Consider the following 20,206-nt stretch of genomic DNA (forward strand, 5'->3'; position numbering starts at 1 on the left):
TAAACCACGCCAAGTCCCATCTACAACCATCCAAAGTACAACAGTACCTCGGTGCCACAATAAACACCTCAAAAGCGCTAGCTTATCCCACTCCAGCAAGGATAGCCAGCATGCAAAATCTTCTAACAAGGTTTCAGCTACAACACTCCCTTCCAGCAAGAGTGTTCATGCAACTCATAGGGATGATGGCCTCTTGCATTTTCATAGTGCCCCATGCAAGTCTTCAAATGCGTCCGCTACAAGAATGCTTATCACGTCAGTGGAACCAGGCTCAAGGTCAATTAACAGACCTAGTGTGTTGGTAGAAGGTCGGACTCATCGCTCTCTGCAGTGGTGGAACACCAAAAACCTTTCCAAGGGACGACCGTTCCTAGAGCCAGTTCCTCAGATAGACTTGACAGCGGACGCATCGCTCTCCGGCTGGGGAGCCCACCTACTGCAACATACCATGCAGGGCAGGTGGACACCGCAACAAAAGTTACTCCATATCAATCATCTGGAGTTACTAGCAATATTCCTGGCACTAAAGGCTTTCCAAAAGCAAGTATTAAACAAAGCTGTACTAGTCCGCACAGACAACATGACAGCCATGTATTACATGCAGAAGCAGGGAGGCACACACTCCCTGCAGCTATCTCAACTAGCACAAGACATATGGCGGTGGGCTATACCTCAAAACATATTCCTTTTAGCCCAACATGTTCCAGGAGTACAAAATACCGTAGCGGATCTGTTAAGTCGTCAAACACAACAAACCCACAAATGGGAACTTAGTATACAAGTTCTTCAGCCATTCTTTCAGATGTGGGGACAACCTCAGATAGACCTATTTGCCACCCACGAAAACGCCAAATGCCCAAGCTTCGCCGCCAGATATCTACACCCACTGTCCAAAGGCAATACAATATGGATGAACTGGTCAAACAGATTTGCGTACGCTTTTACACCTCTACCACTCATGCCACTAGTAGTACACAAACTACAGCAGCATTCTCTGACCCTCATCCTAGTTGCTCCAACGTGGGCCAGACCGCTGTGGTACACCACACTGCTACAACTGTCCGTAGTGCCACACCAAAAATTATACCTGTCTCCACACCACTTAACGCAGAACCATGGAGAGATCAGACACCCGGACCCAGCTCAGCTCAGCTCAACCTTACGCTCTGGCTCCTGAAATCCTAGAATTTGGATATTTGAACCTTCCTCCAGACTGCTTGAATGTCATAAAATAAGCTAGACGTCCAACCACTAGGGCATGTTATGCAGCCAAGTGGAAACGTTTTGTAATCTATTGTCACAACAACAATTTTAATCCCCTAGATGTGTCTATTCAACACATCATAGGATACTTACTACATCTCCAAAGACGTAACGTAGCCTATACGTCCATTAGACTACATCTTGCGGCAATAGCAGCATATCTGCAAAACAGACATCTATCTCTATTCAGAGTACCTGCCATTAAAGCCTTTATGGAAGGCCTTAAAAGAATAATTCATCCCAGAGTGCCACCTTCACCTGTGTGAAATGTAAACGTTGTTCTCACACGGTTACTGGGACCTCCCTTCGAACCCTTACACAAATGCAAACTACAATTTTTAATGTGGAAAGTTGCATTCCTAGTAGCAATTACCTCTCTGCTGAGAGTTGGTGAACTACAAGCACTAACCATTCAAGAACCCTTCTTACAAATGCATCACAATAAGGTAGTTCTGGGTACTAATCCAAAATTCTGACCCAAAGTCATTTCTCCCTTCAATCTCAATCAATCTGTGGAATTGCCCGTTTTCTTCTCGCAACCACAGACAGTACCAGAAAGAGCTCTTCACACAATAGATGTCAAAAGAGCATTGCTATAGTACATAGAGAGGACACACTCTTTTGTAAGACAAAACACATTTTTGTGTCTTTCTCACCACCACACAAGTGTAATCCCATTTCAAAATCGGGGATAGCTAGATGGATTGTCAAATGCATACAGATTTGTTATCACTAAGCTAAACGTACGTTATCTGTTCCTCCTAAAGCCCACTCTACATGAAAGATAGGGGCTTCAATGGCATTTTTAGGGAACATTCCCCTAGATGACATCAGCAGAGCATCTACATGGTCTACACCGCACACATTCACAAAACACTGATGTGTAGATGTGCAAACAAAGCAACAAGCTAATGTGGGCCAGGCTGTTCTCAAAACATTATTCCAAACTACTGCAACAGATAGGGGTGGTCGCCGCTAAGAGTGGGTACTGCTATAAAATCTATGCACAGTGTGCAATCTGCATCTCATATGCCTTGAACGGAAAATGCTACTTACCAGTATGCATCTGTTCTTGGCATGTAGAGCTGCAGAGTTGCACATGGCCACCCGGCTAGCCTTGTCTGTTCCAGTATTATCTTAATTAGATACAAATTACATGGACATCCTTCCTTTTCTTGCAAAGCTCCATCATTTCCCTAATGGCGAAAAACAATCTGGGGATGGAGCCGATGCCCATGCGCAATGTGGTCCTAAGGGGAAGTCACCTATCTTGTGACTTCCAAAGAACTTTTCAGTACAACAACAAACTGCAAACATCCGGGCCCAACTCTAGGTGGCGATCTACGCACAGTGTGCAACTCTGCACCTCTACATGCCAAGAACAAATGCATACTGGTAAGTAATATTTTCCTTTTAAGTTATGTAATTTAATGTATAAGTATATGGTTTAGAATTTTTTTAAGGTATATGTTTTAAGGGTGGGAAAGTGGTTTTAGGATTTAGGACCTTATTGAGATCTGGGGGGGCGGGTTACTCGTCAGAACGGTGACACATATCCCGTCCACCAAAATATAAATCTCATATAATGGGATTTAAATTTTAACAGACGGGATATCTGTCACCGTTGTGACGGGGTAACCCGTCTGCAGAGATCTAAATAAGGTCCTTAATGTTGGGTAGTTTTAGAAGTGGCTGGAAGTTGTTTTGTTTTTTTATTTTCATTGTGCTGGGCTTGCTTATTTTTAATTGTAGCAAGCAGTTTTTAGTGCTCATGGATAGGAAGTCTATATGTAATGGCCAGGTGCTCAGGAATGATTAGGAAATAGGGGTAGTAAGGAGTTTATTGGGTTCAGGAAAGGGTAGTGTTTAGCTGTAGGTTAGTAAGGCACTTTTAGGGTTCATCAATAGTTAGTGTATAGGAGTAGTATGAGCATTTAAATGTGCGTGAATGGGTCATATAAAATGTCTACTAATTAAAATAAATAAAGTTACGTTAATTATATACAAAATAAATACAAATAAAAAATGTTAACATACTTAAAAATATATATTAATACATTTCATTTTAGTATTAAAACCTGTTAATGTAGCTAATGTGCATAAAATTATATATCTATATCGAAATATATATATATATATTTTTTCCATATCTTTCAATATATTAAACTGTAACTGTGTGTCTGTGTGTGAGCGCGCCCCCTCTTTTTGCATGGTATGCCCCCATTTTTTGCTGATGTTATTTGACTGAGTGTGCCCTGGCTCCTGTTAATCAGGTACCCAGGGCGTATGTTTCTTCACTAAAACTGCATTGAAGCCTAAACCCAATTGGCATCTCTGGCCGCATGTCGGCCCCTGGTAAATGGTACCACAGATACCCAGGCCACTGTGCCCAGAGAAGGCCTCTAAGGGCTGCAGTACTTAGTGCTACCCTTAGAAGTCCTGCACCCTGACACTCACACGCTGCCTTTTGCATGCTGTGTGTCTGGGTGCAGAGCAAAGTGAAGAGTTGACATGGCACACATCCCTGAGTGCCATGCCCACCAACCACTGACCTGGCATACATCAGTCACCCCTCTAGCTGGGTGCCCTATGGTAGTGGTGAGGGTACAGGGGCATGAGCCCTGAACCACTACAGTGCCCTAGTCCATTCCTAAGCACTGTAAGTGCAGTGCTGCCATTAAGAGTATATGGTGCTGGGAGTTTGTCATCACGAACTCCACAACACCATAATGGCTACACTGAAGACTGGGAAGTTTGGTATCAACCTTCTCAGCACATTAAACCCACACTGATGCCAGTGTGGGATTTAATGTAAAATGCACAACAGAGGGCACCTTAGAGAAGCCCCCTGAAACTCTACCAACTCCTAGTGACCTGACTGAGTGGCTCCATAGGCTGCCACCAACAGACATGGTTCTGGACTCCTGGGTCGAGAGCTTCCTGCTCTCGGGGGCCTGAAACAATGCACATCCTGGGATGAGATGACAAGCCTCCTCCCCCAGGATGGGCAGGGTTCACAAGGGAAAGCTTCAAAGGCATTCCGCGTTTGTGAGCCTCCCCAGACCATTTGCTGCTGTCAACAACTGGTCCCCACTGGTTTTACCCCCCACTTTGGGCGGTAGAGCCGACGAGAAAAACAAGTAATTGAAGGAGGTGTGCCCACCTCTGCCAACTCCACCCCTCAGACGGGGGTGAAGCACAACTCTGACTCCCTGCCATCTTGAGGATGGGGGGACCTAGCCAACCAGAGACAGGCTCCTGCCCCCCTCCCACTAAAGGGTGGCACGATAGGGGGTGTACCCACTCTATTGAAGGGACCCGTTGGTCCCTGCCCTTACCTACCTGTAACACCCCTAAATCTAGTGTTTAGAGGGCACCCGAACCTGCTCCTGAGAAATCCCGATGTGTCCTGCAGCCAGCAACCTCAAGAAACCCGGAGTACCTGCCTACCTTCACTTCTAAAGATTGCTCCTCCTGTGAACTGCAGCTTATGGCACCAACCAGAGACTGCGAGTCCAGCTCACTCTGCACCCCCGAACCCAGCCCTAGCTCGAGTGGAAAAACACCATAAGGAGGTCACCCCGGCGATCCTAACCCGCGATCCGGCGACCCCTGACCTACCTCAAGCCTCCAGCCGACTCCTGCAGCCTAAATCCAGAAGGCCCCCCTAACCGCAACCAGGAGCTGGTAAGAAGATCCGACCCCAAAAGTCACCCCTGAACCCGACGCAATCTACCTCTCCAAGTGGTGGTTGCACCCAGAAGTACTTTGTCTCCCTGCCTGCAGTGCTTTTGCAAACCGAAGGTTCCCCATAGAAAACAACAGGGCGCCCGATGTCGAATCAGTACTCTGCACCCGGCTGCCCCAGTGCAGCTGAGGGTGCATCTTTTGTGTTACTTTGTTTCCCCTTTTGCCCTGACCTTAACCCTAGGAGCTTTGCTCCCACAACCTAGTGGCCTGCTTCCCAGCAGCCACCACCGGAGGCCCCCTATCCCCCATAGGATAACCTTGAGCCTCAACACTCTGCACCCGTCCGCCCTAGTGCCGCTGAGGGTGCAACAACAGTGCATCACTGACCCTGGGGGACCCATGAGTCTAACCCCAGAACCTTAACTCCCACAGTCGATTACTTACCTGTAAACAGATAACCTGTTTTTCCTTCATAGGATAACATTGACAATTTTCTTCCAAAAAGATTCTAAGTGGGGAGTATTGAAATCTAAAAATATTCTTTAAAAATCGCCCAAATAACCAAAACGTATTTACTTACCTGTTTCCAGGAAATGCCCCAGTGCCGAATCCAGATATCCAGCACTGAGTAAGAAAAGTAACGTACAAAGTATCTTACCTGTAATTTACTGAAAAAGCCTATTCATTTCAATGTACTGTATTTGCTAAGTATTGCAACCTACTGCATCTCCTATAAATCAAACCAAGTACAATTTCTATTGTATTTTCAAACTGTTCTATATCTAGTAACGTTTTACTGAAAAGTATTTAATGCTTACCTGTGCCAGGCTTGTTTGGTTCTAAAAATAAAACAGTATATATTTTTATACAAACACAATTGGCCTTGAGTTCAGTTATTGAGTGTGTGAATTCATTTGCTGACTGAGTGTGTACATCAAATGCTTAACACTGTCCTCTGATACTGCCTTACTGCTCGACCACAATTAGAGAGTAAGGTTCTATCTAACTTTAACCTCTGCCTACCTGTGGGGTCCCTTGGACTCTATACATACTATGCCTCATTTTGATGTAGTATATATAGAGCAAGTTTCTTACAGTATATGTATATATATGTGTATATGTATATATATGTGTATATGTATATATATGTGTATATATATATATATATATATATATATATATATATATATATATACACTAGCAGCCCGCCCCGACGTTGTCCGGGGCAGAAGGGGGCTGGGGGCAGCACCGCTGCAGGAGACACACAGCAGAGCGTACTCACCAGCATCACGTGCGCAGGGTGTTGTTTCCTTGCCCCCATTTCCTTGCTCCTGGCCGCTTCTGCCCACGCTCCTGTCCGGACTCCGTCGGCTGTCGGTTTGGCGCTCCTGCCCGCTTCTGCCCACACTCCTGTCCGCTCTTGGCATGTCGGACTCCCGAGTCTGTCGGTTCGGCGCTCCTGTCCTGCCCGCTTCTGGCCACGCTCCTGTCCGCTCTCCGAGCACTTTACTACTTTACTAAAATGGTGGACACGTGATTGTGATGTCAGCACGATTAAAACGCACACGCCCACCTCAAACATGGCGCTACTTCCAAGGGACTACTTTCTGAAAGAAAGTACTTTGCCCTTCTAAGGTATATTTTTTTATGGTATATAGCCTATGTCCATCTGCTTACCCTGACCTTTCCTATGATGTATTGGGTGTTTTGATTGGCGCTGTGGTTCCCGAGTTTACCTGGCTCAAAGGATTGTGTTCTCTCTTTATAATAGTAGTATAGATATGTTTTAAATATGCCTGCCTACCTGCAAAGTAAAACCACTTCAGCTGGAAAAACATGCAATGTAAAAGCGCTCCCAATGTAATGACTCCCGATGTAACAACCTGCAAAGTAATGACTCACATTCACCCTTACATTATGTCCATGTTTTTGTTGCATGACATTTTAGATTCAAAAGCTACCAATAGAACACTTTTTTGGGAGAGGTGAAAGATGTTGCTTATCTCTATGCTCATTTGGGTCTTGGAGAGCCTTCTTACAATGAGGGTCTCGTGCTGTGCAACAGGGCACAGATTGTTTATGTATTAAAGGCAACACTAACATGGGACAGCACCAGTTCACTAGCTATTGCCAGTATTTCTTACTGTATTTTAGTCATCTATGTAAAATATGTGTTCGAGGCATATGAGCTTCAGATCCTACATTTAGCAATAGATCACCACCTGGTGTTGGGCTCGGATGATTGTAGGTTGTTGTCTTCTTGGAAGAAGTCTTTTGTAGTCACGAGATAGGTGACTCCTCCCTTGGACAATACTATGCATGGTCATCGACTCCGTCCTCAGATTGTTTTTTTCCGCCACTAGGTTCGGATGAAAGTTTTCCGCTCCGGCTAGAAAAATACTTATTCTGCTTTTTCGAAGCGAGAAACTTTAAACAAACTTCTTTCGACATCGAATAGACTTTCGACATCACCAGCTACATTCCGCTGCGTCGACGCGGGCCGTTGGGCCCATCGGCGCCGTGCGGCCTACGCCTCATGGAAAGAACTCCATTCAAGAGATGCCCGCTATGTCGAGCAAAATTCCCTCATAGCGACCATCACGAGGTTTGTAACCTCTGTCTCTCGCCAGAACACGACGAGTCGACCTGCACAGCCTGTGCCTCCTTCCGATCGAAAAAGACCATTCAGTATCGGAGGGCCCGTCGACACGAAATGAGGAGATCAGCACCAGCACCGGAGGCCATCTTTGAAGAGGAGATCGTCAAAGAAGACGTCTCCGAGGACGAATATCCAATCGAAGATATCTCCGAGGACGAGCCTCCACTCGGCGCAGAGGAGGACTCGCCTGATCTCCAGATAATATCGGGAGCAGAGGATTCGGACGATTCGATCCTATCTCGACAACCCGTGAGTACATCTGCCCCTGCACGACAGACAGTACCCAAACAGAAGGCAACGGTCAGCACTCTGCCCATGGGGCCCAGTCGAGACCGAAGTTTACCCTCTAACGCCCCGCCTTCGGGCCCGGCTCCGAGGAAAGAGAAAACGCCTTCTGGTACCTCGGCACCGAAGAAACACCATGTGCCAGTTACACCTCCTCCATTGGCACTAAAACATCCTTCGACACCGAAGGACTCATTGGCACCGAAGATAAAACACCCTTCGACGCCCAAAGACAAGGACACTTCGGCACCCGTACCATCTGCGCCGAAGCCAAAACCTGTACCAAACCCGAAAGCTTCGACTCCGAAACCTTCCGGTTCAAAAAACAAAGAGGGGGAGCCAGTTTCCGGCGCCACAGGAACAGCAAAACCTGTCTCCACGCCGAAACCTCTAGTATCGGTACCAAAGACCCCAGAAAAGGCTAAACAACATTCGGCACCGAAAACATTGCCAAAAGACTCAACTACTCCTCATAAGGCAAAAGGCACTAAACAACCTCTATCGGCTCCGAAAAAATCGACGCCGAAGAAGATTATAGAAGAGGAAGAACTGTTTAGACCAGATCCTAGACAGAAAAAGGTCTATATTAATCCAAAAACTGGACATGTGGAAGCAATCCCTCATAAGAAAAGACCAGCAGACACACCACTTACTCCTGTGGTTCCTGCCAAAAAGGACTGTGCAACTTCTCCAATGCACCCTTCCTCTCCTTCACCTTCTTCCTCTCCTATTACTGCACATGTGAAACCTATAACTTCTCCTATTCACTCTCCTGCATCATCACACCACACTGATGAGGAGTATGATTTGGGTGGGGGGGGATTATGTTCCAGAGACACATACATACCCTTTAGATGAGGATGTTAACACAGAATACCCTAAGGATGATGATGCATATAATTTTGCACCAAATAATGCACCAGACATCCCTGATCCTCAGTACTACCCAACAAAACCTTCCCCTACAAAGGACAGTATTGGTTTTGATCATTTATTGAACAGAGCTGCACTTTACCATGGGGTTCCTATGCACTCTGATGCCATTGAGGAGGACTTCTTGTTAGACACTTTCAAACCGTCACAAAGGTCTACCCAAATATTACAAATGATCAACGGAGTCATTAAACATGCTCCAGAGATTTTTAAAGATCCAGTAAGGTGTAGGGTGTTAAATCCTAGAATAGAGAAAAAGTATAGGCCAGCACCAGCTGATCCAGTATACATTAAGGACCATCTGCCATTAGACTCCTTAGTGGTGTCAAATGCACGCAAAAGGGCTAATTCTCAGACTTCTGGGGACACACCCCCGCCTGACAAAGAGTCCAAAATTATTGATGCGTCAGGGAAACGAATTGCTGCTCAAGCAACAAATATATGGCGCATAGCAAACACACAGGCTTTACTCTCACGCTACAACAGGGCTCATTACGATCAACTAGAAAAGTTAATGGAACACCTACGAGATCAACACAAGGATTTGGCAGCAGAACTTTTACAAGAAGGCAAATTAATTTCAAATGCCTCAATTAAATGTGCACTAGATGTAGCTGACACAGCATCCAGAGCAGTGAACACTAGTGTTATTCTCAGGCGTCACGCATGGTTACGCATTTCGGGTTTTAAACCAGAGGTACAAACTACCATTCTAAACCAGCCCTTTAATCAGAACCATTTGTTCGGGCCGGAGGTAGATAATACATTAGAAAAGATGAAGAAGGACACAGACACCGCTTAGTCTATGGGGGCATTACAATCCACCCAAACTAGAGGTTCTTTTCACCGCTCCTCTTATAGAGGAGGCTCCAAGCAAACCGGCGCAGACACAACATCATCTTTTAAAACACACATGCAAAGCACCTCTAATAGAGGATATGTTAGAGGAGGATACAGAGGCAATAACAACAAGGGAAGAGGTAGAGGTAGTAACAACAACCGCTCCTCTTCCACTCCTAAACAGTGACTTCCCTCTGCCTCCCCTACAGCATTCCACTCCTGTGGGGGGCAGACTTTCACAATTCCTACCTGTCTGGAACTCCATCACAACAGACAGGTGGGTAAGACAAATTATCCAACATGGCTACTGCCTAGAACTCACAGCAACCCCCCCAAACATACCACCCAGGCAGCGTCCAATGTCTGCAGAACACATAACTCTGCTTCAACAGGAAGTTCTAGCACTTCTACAAAAAGGTGCTATTCAAGTAGTTCTATTAGAAGAACAAGGAACAGGAATCTACTCCCTGTATTTCCTGATTCCATAGAATGACGGGACCTTAAGACCAATTCTCGACCTTAGGCCCCTCAACCACTACATACAATCAGATCATTTTCACATGATCACTTTACAACAGGTACTCCCATTACTACAATAAGGAGATTTTCTGTCCACACTAGACCTGAAGGACGCTTACTTTCACACTCCAATACATCCTGCACACAGGAAGTATTTAAGGTTTGTCATACAAGGACAACACTATCAGTTAAAAGTCCTTCCATTCGGGGTTACAACAGCACCACGAGTGTTTACAAAGTGCTTAGCAGTAGTGGCAGCACATCTCAGAAGACAACAAATACATGTCTTCCCCTACTTAGACGACTGGCTCATAAAAGCAACATCGTACAACCAGTGTGCACAACACTCGAAACAAACAATTCAAGCACTGCACAACTTAGGGTTTACGATAAACTACACCAAGTCACACCTAGAGCCTTCACACGTTCATCAATATCTAGGAGTTACTATAAACACATCGGTAGCTCTAGCGTATCCCAGTCAAGCCAGGATTCAAAGTATTCAGAACTTAGTCTCCCTTTTTCAATGCCAGCACTCTCTACCAGCCAGAGTGTTCATGAAACTAATAGGGATGATGGCATCTTGCATCTTCATAGTTCCCCACGCAAGACTGCAAATGCGCCCATTACAAGAATGTCTAGCACAACAGTGGAATCAGGCTCAAGGTCAGCTCACAGACCTGGTGTTGGTAGACAGCCGTACATATCGCTCTCTGCCGTGGTGGAACACCAACAATTTGACAAAGGGACGGCCGTTCCTAGATCCAGTTCCACAGATAGTGCTCACGACAGATGCATCCCTCACAGGATGGGGAGCCCATCTCGTGCATTATACCACACAAGGTCAATGGAACAATCAACAGAAACAGTTCCACATCAACCATTTGGAGTTGCTAGCAGTTTTCCTAGCACTCAAAACTTTTCAAATACAAAACAAAGCTGTACTAGTCCGGACGGACAATATGACAGCCATGTATTATATACAATAACAGGGGGGGGACACTCTCTGCAACTGTCCCAACTTGCACAGAATATTTGGAGATGGGCCATCCCTCAAAACATAAATCTGACAGTAGAACACCTTCCAGGGATCCACAACCAGATAGCAGATCTGTTAAGTCGCCAATCCAGATTCAAGAAGGCACTGGGCGGAAAATGGCCTCTCTTCCACCTAAGAGGCAGTTAACTTGGGAGGATGCATTGGATGTTCCCGTTCCTTCCCAAGAAAAGGTGAAAGGACAAGGCGAACAGCCCTACTCATCATCCTCCACCACCACCCCCACCACCTCCTCTTCCACCTCTCCCAACTTTTTCATCACCTGCATCATCCCCCCCTTCTACTGCTGCATCTACACATCACAACCCTCTTGATGTTACCCCTCCAGGGTCACCAAGATCAAACACTGGGGGTATGGGAGATCCCTTAGGGAATACAGATCCATGGGACACGATATACACCATCCAATGATCCAGATCTTTATCCTGCCAGCCCCTCCTGAAGATACTAGTGCTTACCAACAGGTCATTGCTAGATCAGATACTTACCATGGGATTGAGCTACACAATGAGTCTTTGAAAGAAGACTTTTTCTTTGATACTCTCTCATCCACCCGCCAAGATACACAGTTCTTGCCTATGCTTCCTGGTATGCTACTACATGCTTACAACATCTTTAAAGAGCCAGTACATGCCTGAGTTATTACCCCACAGATAGATAAGAAATAAAAAGCGGCTCCATCAGACCCCCTCTTTATATGCAATCAGGTACCACCACACTCAATAGTTGCTATTACTGCTCGTAAGAGAGATAACAGCCAGGCAACTGGGGATACAATACCTCTTAAGAAGGAGAGTAAATGTATTGATGCCGCTGGAAAAGAGTAACAGTGCAGGCAGCTAATCACTGGCGTATTGCCAATTCCAAGGTCTGTTTAACATGTATGATAGGGCACATTGGGATGAGATGGAGGTGCTACAATAGTATCTCCCTGAGGACAATTTAAAAAGAGGGCAACAAATTGTTGCAGAGGACCAGCCATCACCAACAATTCCATCAGATGTACCTTAGATGCAGCAGATACAGCCGCTAGAGGTATCCATACCAATGTACTCCTTAGGAGACATGCTTGGCTCAGATGTTCTTGCTTCAAGCCAGAAGTCCAACAGGCAGTTCACAATATGCCCTTTAAAAAATGCCATCTTTTTGGCCCACAGGTAGGCACCACCTTAGATGAAATGAAAAAGAACACAGACACTGCCAAAGCCATGGAAGCCTTACAAACTACTACACCTAGAGGCTCCTTTCGTCCCTCCAGCTTCAAGTGAGGCTATAAATCCACCACCACAGATGCCTCCACTTCTCAGATATCACGGCCAATCCACCTACTATAAGGGCTATTTCAGGGGCTCCTTCAGAGGTGGTAACAATAAAAGAAGGAGCAGGGGTATCTCCGCATTCAGATCAACCACCACTGCAAAACGGTGACTTCTCATTTCTTCCCCGCCACCACACAAAACCTGTCGGGGGAAGACTGCCCTTTTTCACCCAGTCTTTTAGTCCATAACCTCAAACCCTTGGGTACTAGTCATTATCTAACATGGCTACTGTCTGGAGCTCATTACCACGCCACCAAATATCCCACCTCGCACTCGCATGTTATCACAGTGTCACTTAACACTCCTCAAACAAGAGGTCGAAACCCTTCTTCTCAAAAGGGCCATATAATCAGTCCCTCATCACCAGCAAGCGAGGTTTTTTGTGAGTTGTGATCAGAGAAACAACTATAGAAGTAGAACTAGTTTTTGATAAATACTCTACTAGTTCCTTAAGAATAGCAGAGAGGGGTAGGCTTGAAACATGTCGACCATTAACATTTGAGAACATTAATTCCAGTGACCCTATTCATCCCCTGTTTTTAATCTTACCACCGAGGGGTCAGAATAAAGTAACTTTACCCACTAGCCAGGTCATTTTAAATGCACTTCCTTTTACTTCACTCCTTCCCTGCAGGAACATCTGCCTCTCATAGTCTGTAAATCAGTGCTCCCACGTAATTCGTTTGCTCACAGTCCGCCCTGCTCCGTAGGGGTACGGTAAGGACCCTATGATGAAGCAAGCCACCAAGGGGTAACCCTGGTGGGTGAGGGTTTTATGAAAATGTTAACGTTTTTCCCAGGTAAAGGAAAAAGACTCCTCGCAAATACCTCAGGTTTGTCATAGCAGGAAAACATTACCAATTAAAAGTTCTACCTTTTGGCCTGACCATAGCACCTTGGTTGTTCACAGAATGTTTGGCAGTAGTGGCAGCAAATACCAGAAGACAAAACGTTCACATATTTAGCCAGTACCTATCTTTGGTGCCAACAGTACACTTCATTAACTGTGGACCTACTTCACAACTTGGGGTGTTCAATACATGTTCCCAAGTCTTACCGTCAGCCTCTCCAAATTCAACAATACCTGGTAGCAATCCTCAACACACAGTCAGGATTAGCATATTTCAATCTAGCTCGAGTGCATAACTTTCAAATAACTTCCCCACACTTCCACCCAACTAATCTCTCACAGTTCAGACTGTGATGCGTCTGCTAGGGATGATGGCCTCTTCTGTTGCCATAGTCACCCACACGAGGTTGCATATGCGTCCCATTTAGCAATGTCTAGCTCACTAGTGGTCTCAATCCCAGGGCCATCTTCAAAGATCTAGTGTTGATAGCCTGCCACACTCCGCGTTCTCTGCAATGATGGAACACCAATAACCTGCCACAGGGGGTCACCTATTATGGACTCTGTTCCTAATCTCACTCTCACCACAGACGCATCAGAGGTGGGTTGGGGTGCCCATTTCCAAGACCTCACAGTACGAGGTCTGTGGGATGGCAAACATCCATCCCTACACATCAGATACTTGGAGCTTCAGGCAATTTTCCTAACCCTGAGAGCTTCCTTAACTATCTCAGAAGGATGTCCTAGTCCGGACGGACAATCTTTCAGCCATGTCTTGTTTACAAGACGTGAGTGGGGGGGAGACAAGGCCTCCACAGCTCTCACAACTATTTAAGACTATTTGGAACTGGGCACCTCACCACCAAATGTATCTATTGGCGGATTATTTGCTGGTAGTCAACAGTGATTTTGCAGACCTACACAGCAGGATGCAACAACATACCCACAAGTGGGAATTCCACCCCCAAGTCCTCCTTTCTGACTTTCAAAAGTAGGGGTTTCCTCAAATAGATCTTTTTGCTACAGCCGATAACACAAAATGCCCAAACTTCGCCTCCAGGTACACACACCCACCACCCAAGGGCAACACACCATGAATGAGTTGTTCATGGATATTTGCCTACACTTTTCCACCTCTCCCTCTTTCGTTTTCTAGTTTGGAGACTCAGGCTGGTCCTGGTCGCTCTGGAGATTTCAGTAGTTCCATACTAGAAGCTTCCCAACAGGCCGGACCATCTCACTCAAAATCTGGGACAGATAAGACACCCGAATCCCAAAACTCTCAATCTAGCAGTTTGGCTCCTGAGGTAGAATTTGGCTATGTTAACTTACCACAATAATACATGGACTTCACACGGATGCAAACCCTCTATTAGAGCATTGTAGGCTGCAAAATTAAAACGGTTTGTTTAGTACTACCAACCTAAACAAATTGATCCTATTAAAGCCACGATGCCAGATATTATATGGTACTTGCTCCATCTGCAAAAGGCTAATTTAGCATATACTTCCATTAAAAATGGCTGCCATAGGTGCCTATCTCAGAATATACAGCATCTCCCATTGTATAAAGTACCAGTCATTGAAGCTTTTATGGAAGGTCTAAAAAGAGTCATCCCTCCTAGGGTTCTTCCAGCACCCTCTTGGAACCTTAACATTGTTCTAACCAGGCTCATGGGTCCCATTTTTGAGCCTCTTCACTCAAGCCCCCTCAATTTCCTTCATGGAAAGTGGCATTCCTGGTTGCCATTACCTCACTCAGGCGTGTTAGTGAGCTCCAGGCTTTCAATTTACTGGAACCTTATTTTAAATACATAAAGACAAACTGGATCTTTGTACTAATCCTACCTTTGTACCCAAGGTGGTCTCTCAATTTTAACTCAATCAGTCGATTGAGCTCCCATTTTTCCCAAACCCTGATTCTGTAGCAGAAATGGCTCTTCATACCCTAGATGTTAAAAGAGCTTGCATGTTCCACATAGATACAACTAAAACATTCAGGAAAACAAAGCAACGTTTGTAGCTTTTCCCCCACCTCGTCAAGGCAACCACATATCCAAATCTGGCATAGCCAAATTAATAGTTAAATATATTCAAACTTGCAACATTAAAGCCAAAATACTGTTACCGGTTACTCCCAGAGGACAGTCCACTCGTAAAAAGGGAGCTTCTATAGCCTTTTTAGGAAATATTCCCATAGCTGACCTTTGCAATGCAGCTACATGGTCTACCCCACACACATTTACCATACATTACTGTGTGGTTGTTTTCGCCAGCCAACAAGCTAATGTAGGCTAGGCAGTGCTAGGTACTCTTTTTCTAACTACTGCAACTCCCACACCTACCCAGTACTTTTTGGGAGGGATTGCTTTACAGTCTATGCAGAGCATGTGTATCTACAGCTACACATGCCATTGAACGGAGTATGTTACTTGCCCTGTAAGCATCTGTTCATGGAATGTAGTGCTGTAGATTCACATGCGTCCTCCCCATATGCCTGTGGCCATTGTAGTTACATTTCATATTTAGGTGATACATTTGCATTTAGCATTGACTTATTCATTCTTACACTCCTTTCTCACCCGCCTGTGGGAAAACAGTCTAACAAAGAAGTTGATGCCCATGCGCAGGATCACCGAGGAGTCATTTGATCTTGTGACTCGAAAATCTTCCTCAAAGAAAAGCAACTTGTACAACTGTGAATCGAACACTAGATGGCAGAAGTATACAGATCGTGTGAATCTACAGCAGTACATTTCACAACTAGATGTTTACAGGATAAGTAAGATAATCCTTCCCATTCATTCATTGACTTCTGTCTTTTTTTTTCTTTCCAGCACTGCTATTGAAAAAAATGCCCATTTCCGAAAGCTGTGCAACAGCTTTTTTATAGACCTGGTCTCTACCCTTTGTTTTAAGGACAACGTTCCTCCAGATAAGGAAGTCATCCTTCAGCTTCTTTCGCTGCTGTTTCTAAACAAGGAGTTATGTGATGCCATCTCTGCCAGTAAGTCCCTCCTTATCTGCAGAATTATATTAAAGGATGCAGTATGCTGTATGTTAAAATCAACTGTCATTTTACTTTTTTATTTCTTAAGATCGTACCAATCTCACCAAGTCGCTGTCTCCTTTTGATGATTCTGTGGATAAGAGTCCAGTAATCCGTTCTGTGATTCTAAAGCTATTGTTAAAATACAGGTGAGTTTTATCTATGATAGAAATGGACAAAGGAGGGAGGTTATGGGGTCAATGCAGAAGACAGAATGAAACCATAAGAAGTTGTGGCACACTGTAGTACTGAGAGCAGGGGAAAAGAAGTACTGAAACCTGCATACTTTAGGGTCATTCACTTAGGAGTTTCCTTTCACCAAGTCTTAACTGGTTGTCTTGACCTTTCATCCGACACACCTGCTTACCTTGCAGAAGAGTTTGAAATATTGAATATAAAAATAACGACCACCCATAATATAAATGGCTAGCTATTGACTTGATCAATAGTGTCAGGCTAGGTGTACATAGGAGTGTGCATCTTTACTATACTTCACATCTATCTATCTTGATAAAATTGTACAGGTTCATATCTTGCAATCAATATTCTAGCAGGTCGATATTTTTAATATTACGGTACTACCCTTTGCAGAAGGAAAACTACCATTGACCCAGAGATACTCCATAAGGTAGCACTCATGTCTTTGAATGTCAAGTGGCAAGTAAATATATCATCCATCTAATATAAGACACATGAAATAATGATTTGTGAAAATATGTGCATTTGATGACACACCATTAAAGTTATCTGTGCCCGTGTGAATTCACACTACACCATTCTGTGTAATAAGGAATCCCATAGCTTCCTTCAGTGTGTATAAATTCAGTATGTTTCTTCCACTACACATCAACTCTTCTTGTTTACAATTGTTTTCTTTAGCTGCTCACCCTTGCCTAATTTGTGAGCCAATCTCACTGTGCATTTGTACTAAAGAAATCAACCTTTATCAGTGCTTTAAATCAGATGCCTATGGGAGACAGCCTTTCTAAAGGGATAATTTATATTTTCAGGTTTCCAGAGATTTTAAATGCAAATCAAACTACCAGTTTCTTAGCCAAAATTACGTAATCCATGGCTTATTATTATCAAACTGAAAAAGCCTATTTTAAAATACGTCCATTAAAATTTTTCAGCTCTGACACTAAACCTCAACACTCCTGTTAGCTTACAGCTCAGCCATTCAGCCATATTTTCTTCCGGATGTACCGCATTAATATTGAACTCACAAAATTATCTGACTTAAATATTAAGTTTAAAATATTGTTTACAAATGTATTCTCTTTTTGGAGTTAGTATTTGAAAATCCACATCCACTGGATGATATATGAAATAAGATTTAGGGCAAAAACTTTACGTCTAGCGATATGTTGGTACACAATATTCTGACATACGACCTCGCCATCCTTGAGCAATTCTTTTCTGAGGTTGTACAACTAATTATAAAGTAGCTGCTCCTGCATCTTGCCAACGTAAATGTACAGTGGCAAATATAGCTACTAACTCTGTGGAGAAAAGGACTCCTACACAGACATTTCTATGGCATCAAATCAAGAGCCAAAGAAAAGCATTACCTGTTCAGGAGCTTACTTCAAAATATTCCTCTCACCCTGCATTTGACTAAATCAGACACACAAAAATAAATGAACTCTAGTTTAAGAAGACTGAATCCCTAACAGAACAACATTCATATTTGATGTGTGATATTGTTTCAAAGCATTTTCTTGTGAATTTAAGACTGCATAGTGGCAGGTCACTAAATAATAAGCCTGCAAAAGAAGAGAGCGAGAAAACAGCCCGCTCAAGCTAAAATATGTAATATCTATCCAGGGTTTTTATCCACAGAGTTTATTTTCTAGGGCCAGGTCTTAAGACACTACCTTCACCTCTCCTGTGTATTGAGCGTCTTTTGGATTACATATTGTACCCTAGAGATGGTGTATTTGCATGAATTATGGGATGAAATGTTGTTAATAGAATGTCATGAAAGCTGTCCGGGATTAGTGACAGAGCCATGTGCTTTGATGGTCTGAGATGAATGTGAGAGAGCTTTGCCTTAGGTAGCTGATTCAAATGGTTATGAAGAGAAGCAACAAAAGAGAATTTAGTTTTTTGTTTATTTTTTGTTTATTGGAGTTTATATTGCGTGAACTTGACACAAAGATATCGGGTATCAGAGCTCTTTACATGAGCACCAGTTTCGTTACAGATGGATACTTTCATTTTTGTTGGGCACGGGGAGATTAAGTGATTTGCCCAGAATCACAAGATGTTGAGCGTTGTTGCCGAGACTCTAACCTAGTTCCGCAGCTTTGATGTCGACCGATCTAGCTGTAAGGCTACATCCTCCCCCAATTGAAGGCCAGTTTGCTGGCAGAAGTAGTCCTTGAAAAGGAAGACACAAGACAAGATGACCATATTTATAGCAGACCTTCTCTGTTGTATTTTTGAGGTCTCTGCTCTTGAGTAATTCGAGTAGAGCAGGACCACAGCACTGTCCAAAGGCTAATCTGCCCCACCTTGCCGGCTGCATCAGCTCTGCCTGCTCCTTACGTGTCTTCGGCAGAGGTACCTCAAACCACCAGCCAGTCCCACCTCCGCAAAGCTTCCAGCTGTTTCACTGTCAAGGCCGAGGTGCCCCCGTGTTCAAGGCCCAAAGACTGCATGTGTACTAATACCCTTACAGACCCTATTGCCAAACCTATTTAGTGTGCTCTTATTGGAACCCAGCCACCTGGTGGGAGCTGGGATTCAATGATTCTTGCTGGGTGTGAGGCCAGAACATCAGACAAGTGGGTCCTGGAAATGGTTCGGTGAAAATATGCCCTCCCTTTCGATGTCCCACCTTCCACCATTCCCCCTGCAACTGAAAGAGGACATCTCCATTTTGCGGCAGGAAATGCAATCCATTTTGTCTAAAGGGGCTATTAAGAGGGTACTTGCGCCAGAGGAGATAGTTGTATTCCTTCTACTTTCTGGTGGCCAAAGATAGATGCTTCATTCTATTTTAGATCTGTGCCCTCTGAACACATTCTTTCTGTAAGAGAAATTAAATTGCTCATCCTGGCCCAGGTTTTAACTGCCCTTCACCCTGGACACTGGATGGTTGTATTGGACCTCACAGATGTCGCCATATTCTTGTTCTGCAGGCCCAGTAGAGCTACTTGTGGTTTGTGGTGGGACAGGAGCAATTTCAGTTTGCTGTGCTCCTTGTTGGTCTCACTACCACTACAGGGGTGTTTACGAAAGTGATGGCAGTCAGTGTAGCACATATTTGGATGTCAGGGGGTGCCAGTCTTCCTCTACCTCAATGGCTGGTTGTTGAAGGTGGGCTTGCTCCAGACAATCAACAACTGTCTCCAGAATATGACCATCTCCCTGTCATCTTTGGAGTTCACTATCAACATGCCGAAGTCACACCTGTCCTCTTCATCGGAGCCATTCTGGATCCACTACAGTTTTGTGCCTTTTCCTCGGGAAAGTGAGTCCAGTACGGTGAGACTATTATCCTGATTTTCAACCTTTGTCCTGGATTACGGTGAGATCGACTCTGAAACTACTAGAGCTGATGGCCTCTTGCCGGTCCAGTACACCAGGTGGCATATGCAGGCTATGCAGTGGGATCTGAAGTCTCAGTGGGCCCAACATCACAGGGACCTCTCCAACCACGTTCAGATTCCAGAAGAGACTGCAAAAGATCTGCATTTGTGGTTACTTGACCATAATTGTGTCAGCAGCAGACCCC

General features: G+C 44.5%; 1 protein-coding gene across 2 annotated transcripts in view; it reads left to right on the top strand.

Annotated features, from left to right (window-relative positions):
• RNF213 (ring finger protein 213) overlaps positions 1 to 20,206 on the top strand; it is a 2,973,532-nt gene that overhangs the window by 2,292,256 nt on the left and 661,070 nt on the right. For both annotated transcript variants that reach the window (XM_078654076.1, XM_078654077.1), the window contains exons 43-44: positions 16,253 to 16,422; positions 16,514 to 16,613. In XM_078654076.1, the coding sequence (XP_078510202.1) occupies positions 16,253 to 16,422; positions 16,514 to 16,613 (270 nt within the window). The remainder of the gene's footprint in view (positions 1 to 16,252; positions 16,423 to 16,513; positions 16,614 to 20,206) is intronic.

Source organism: Lissotriton helveticus, chromosome 7 (genome assembly GCF_964261635.1).
Source record: "Lissotriton helveticus chromosome 7, aLisHel1.1, whole genome shotgun sequence".
NCBI lineage: Eukaryota > Metazoa > Chordata > Amphibia > Caudata > Salamandridae > Lissotriton > Lissotriton helveticus.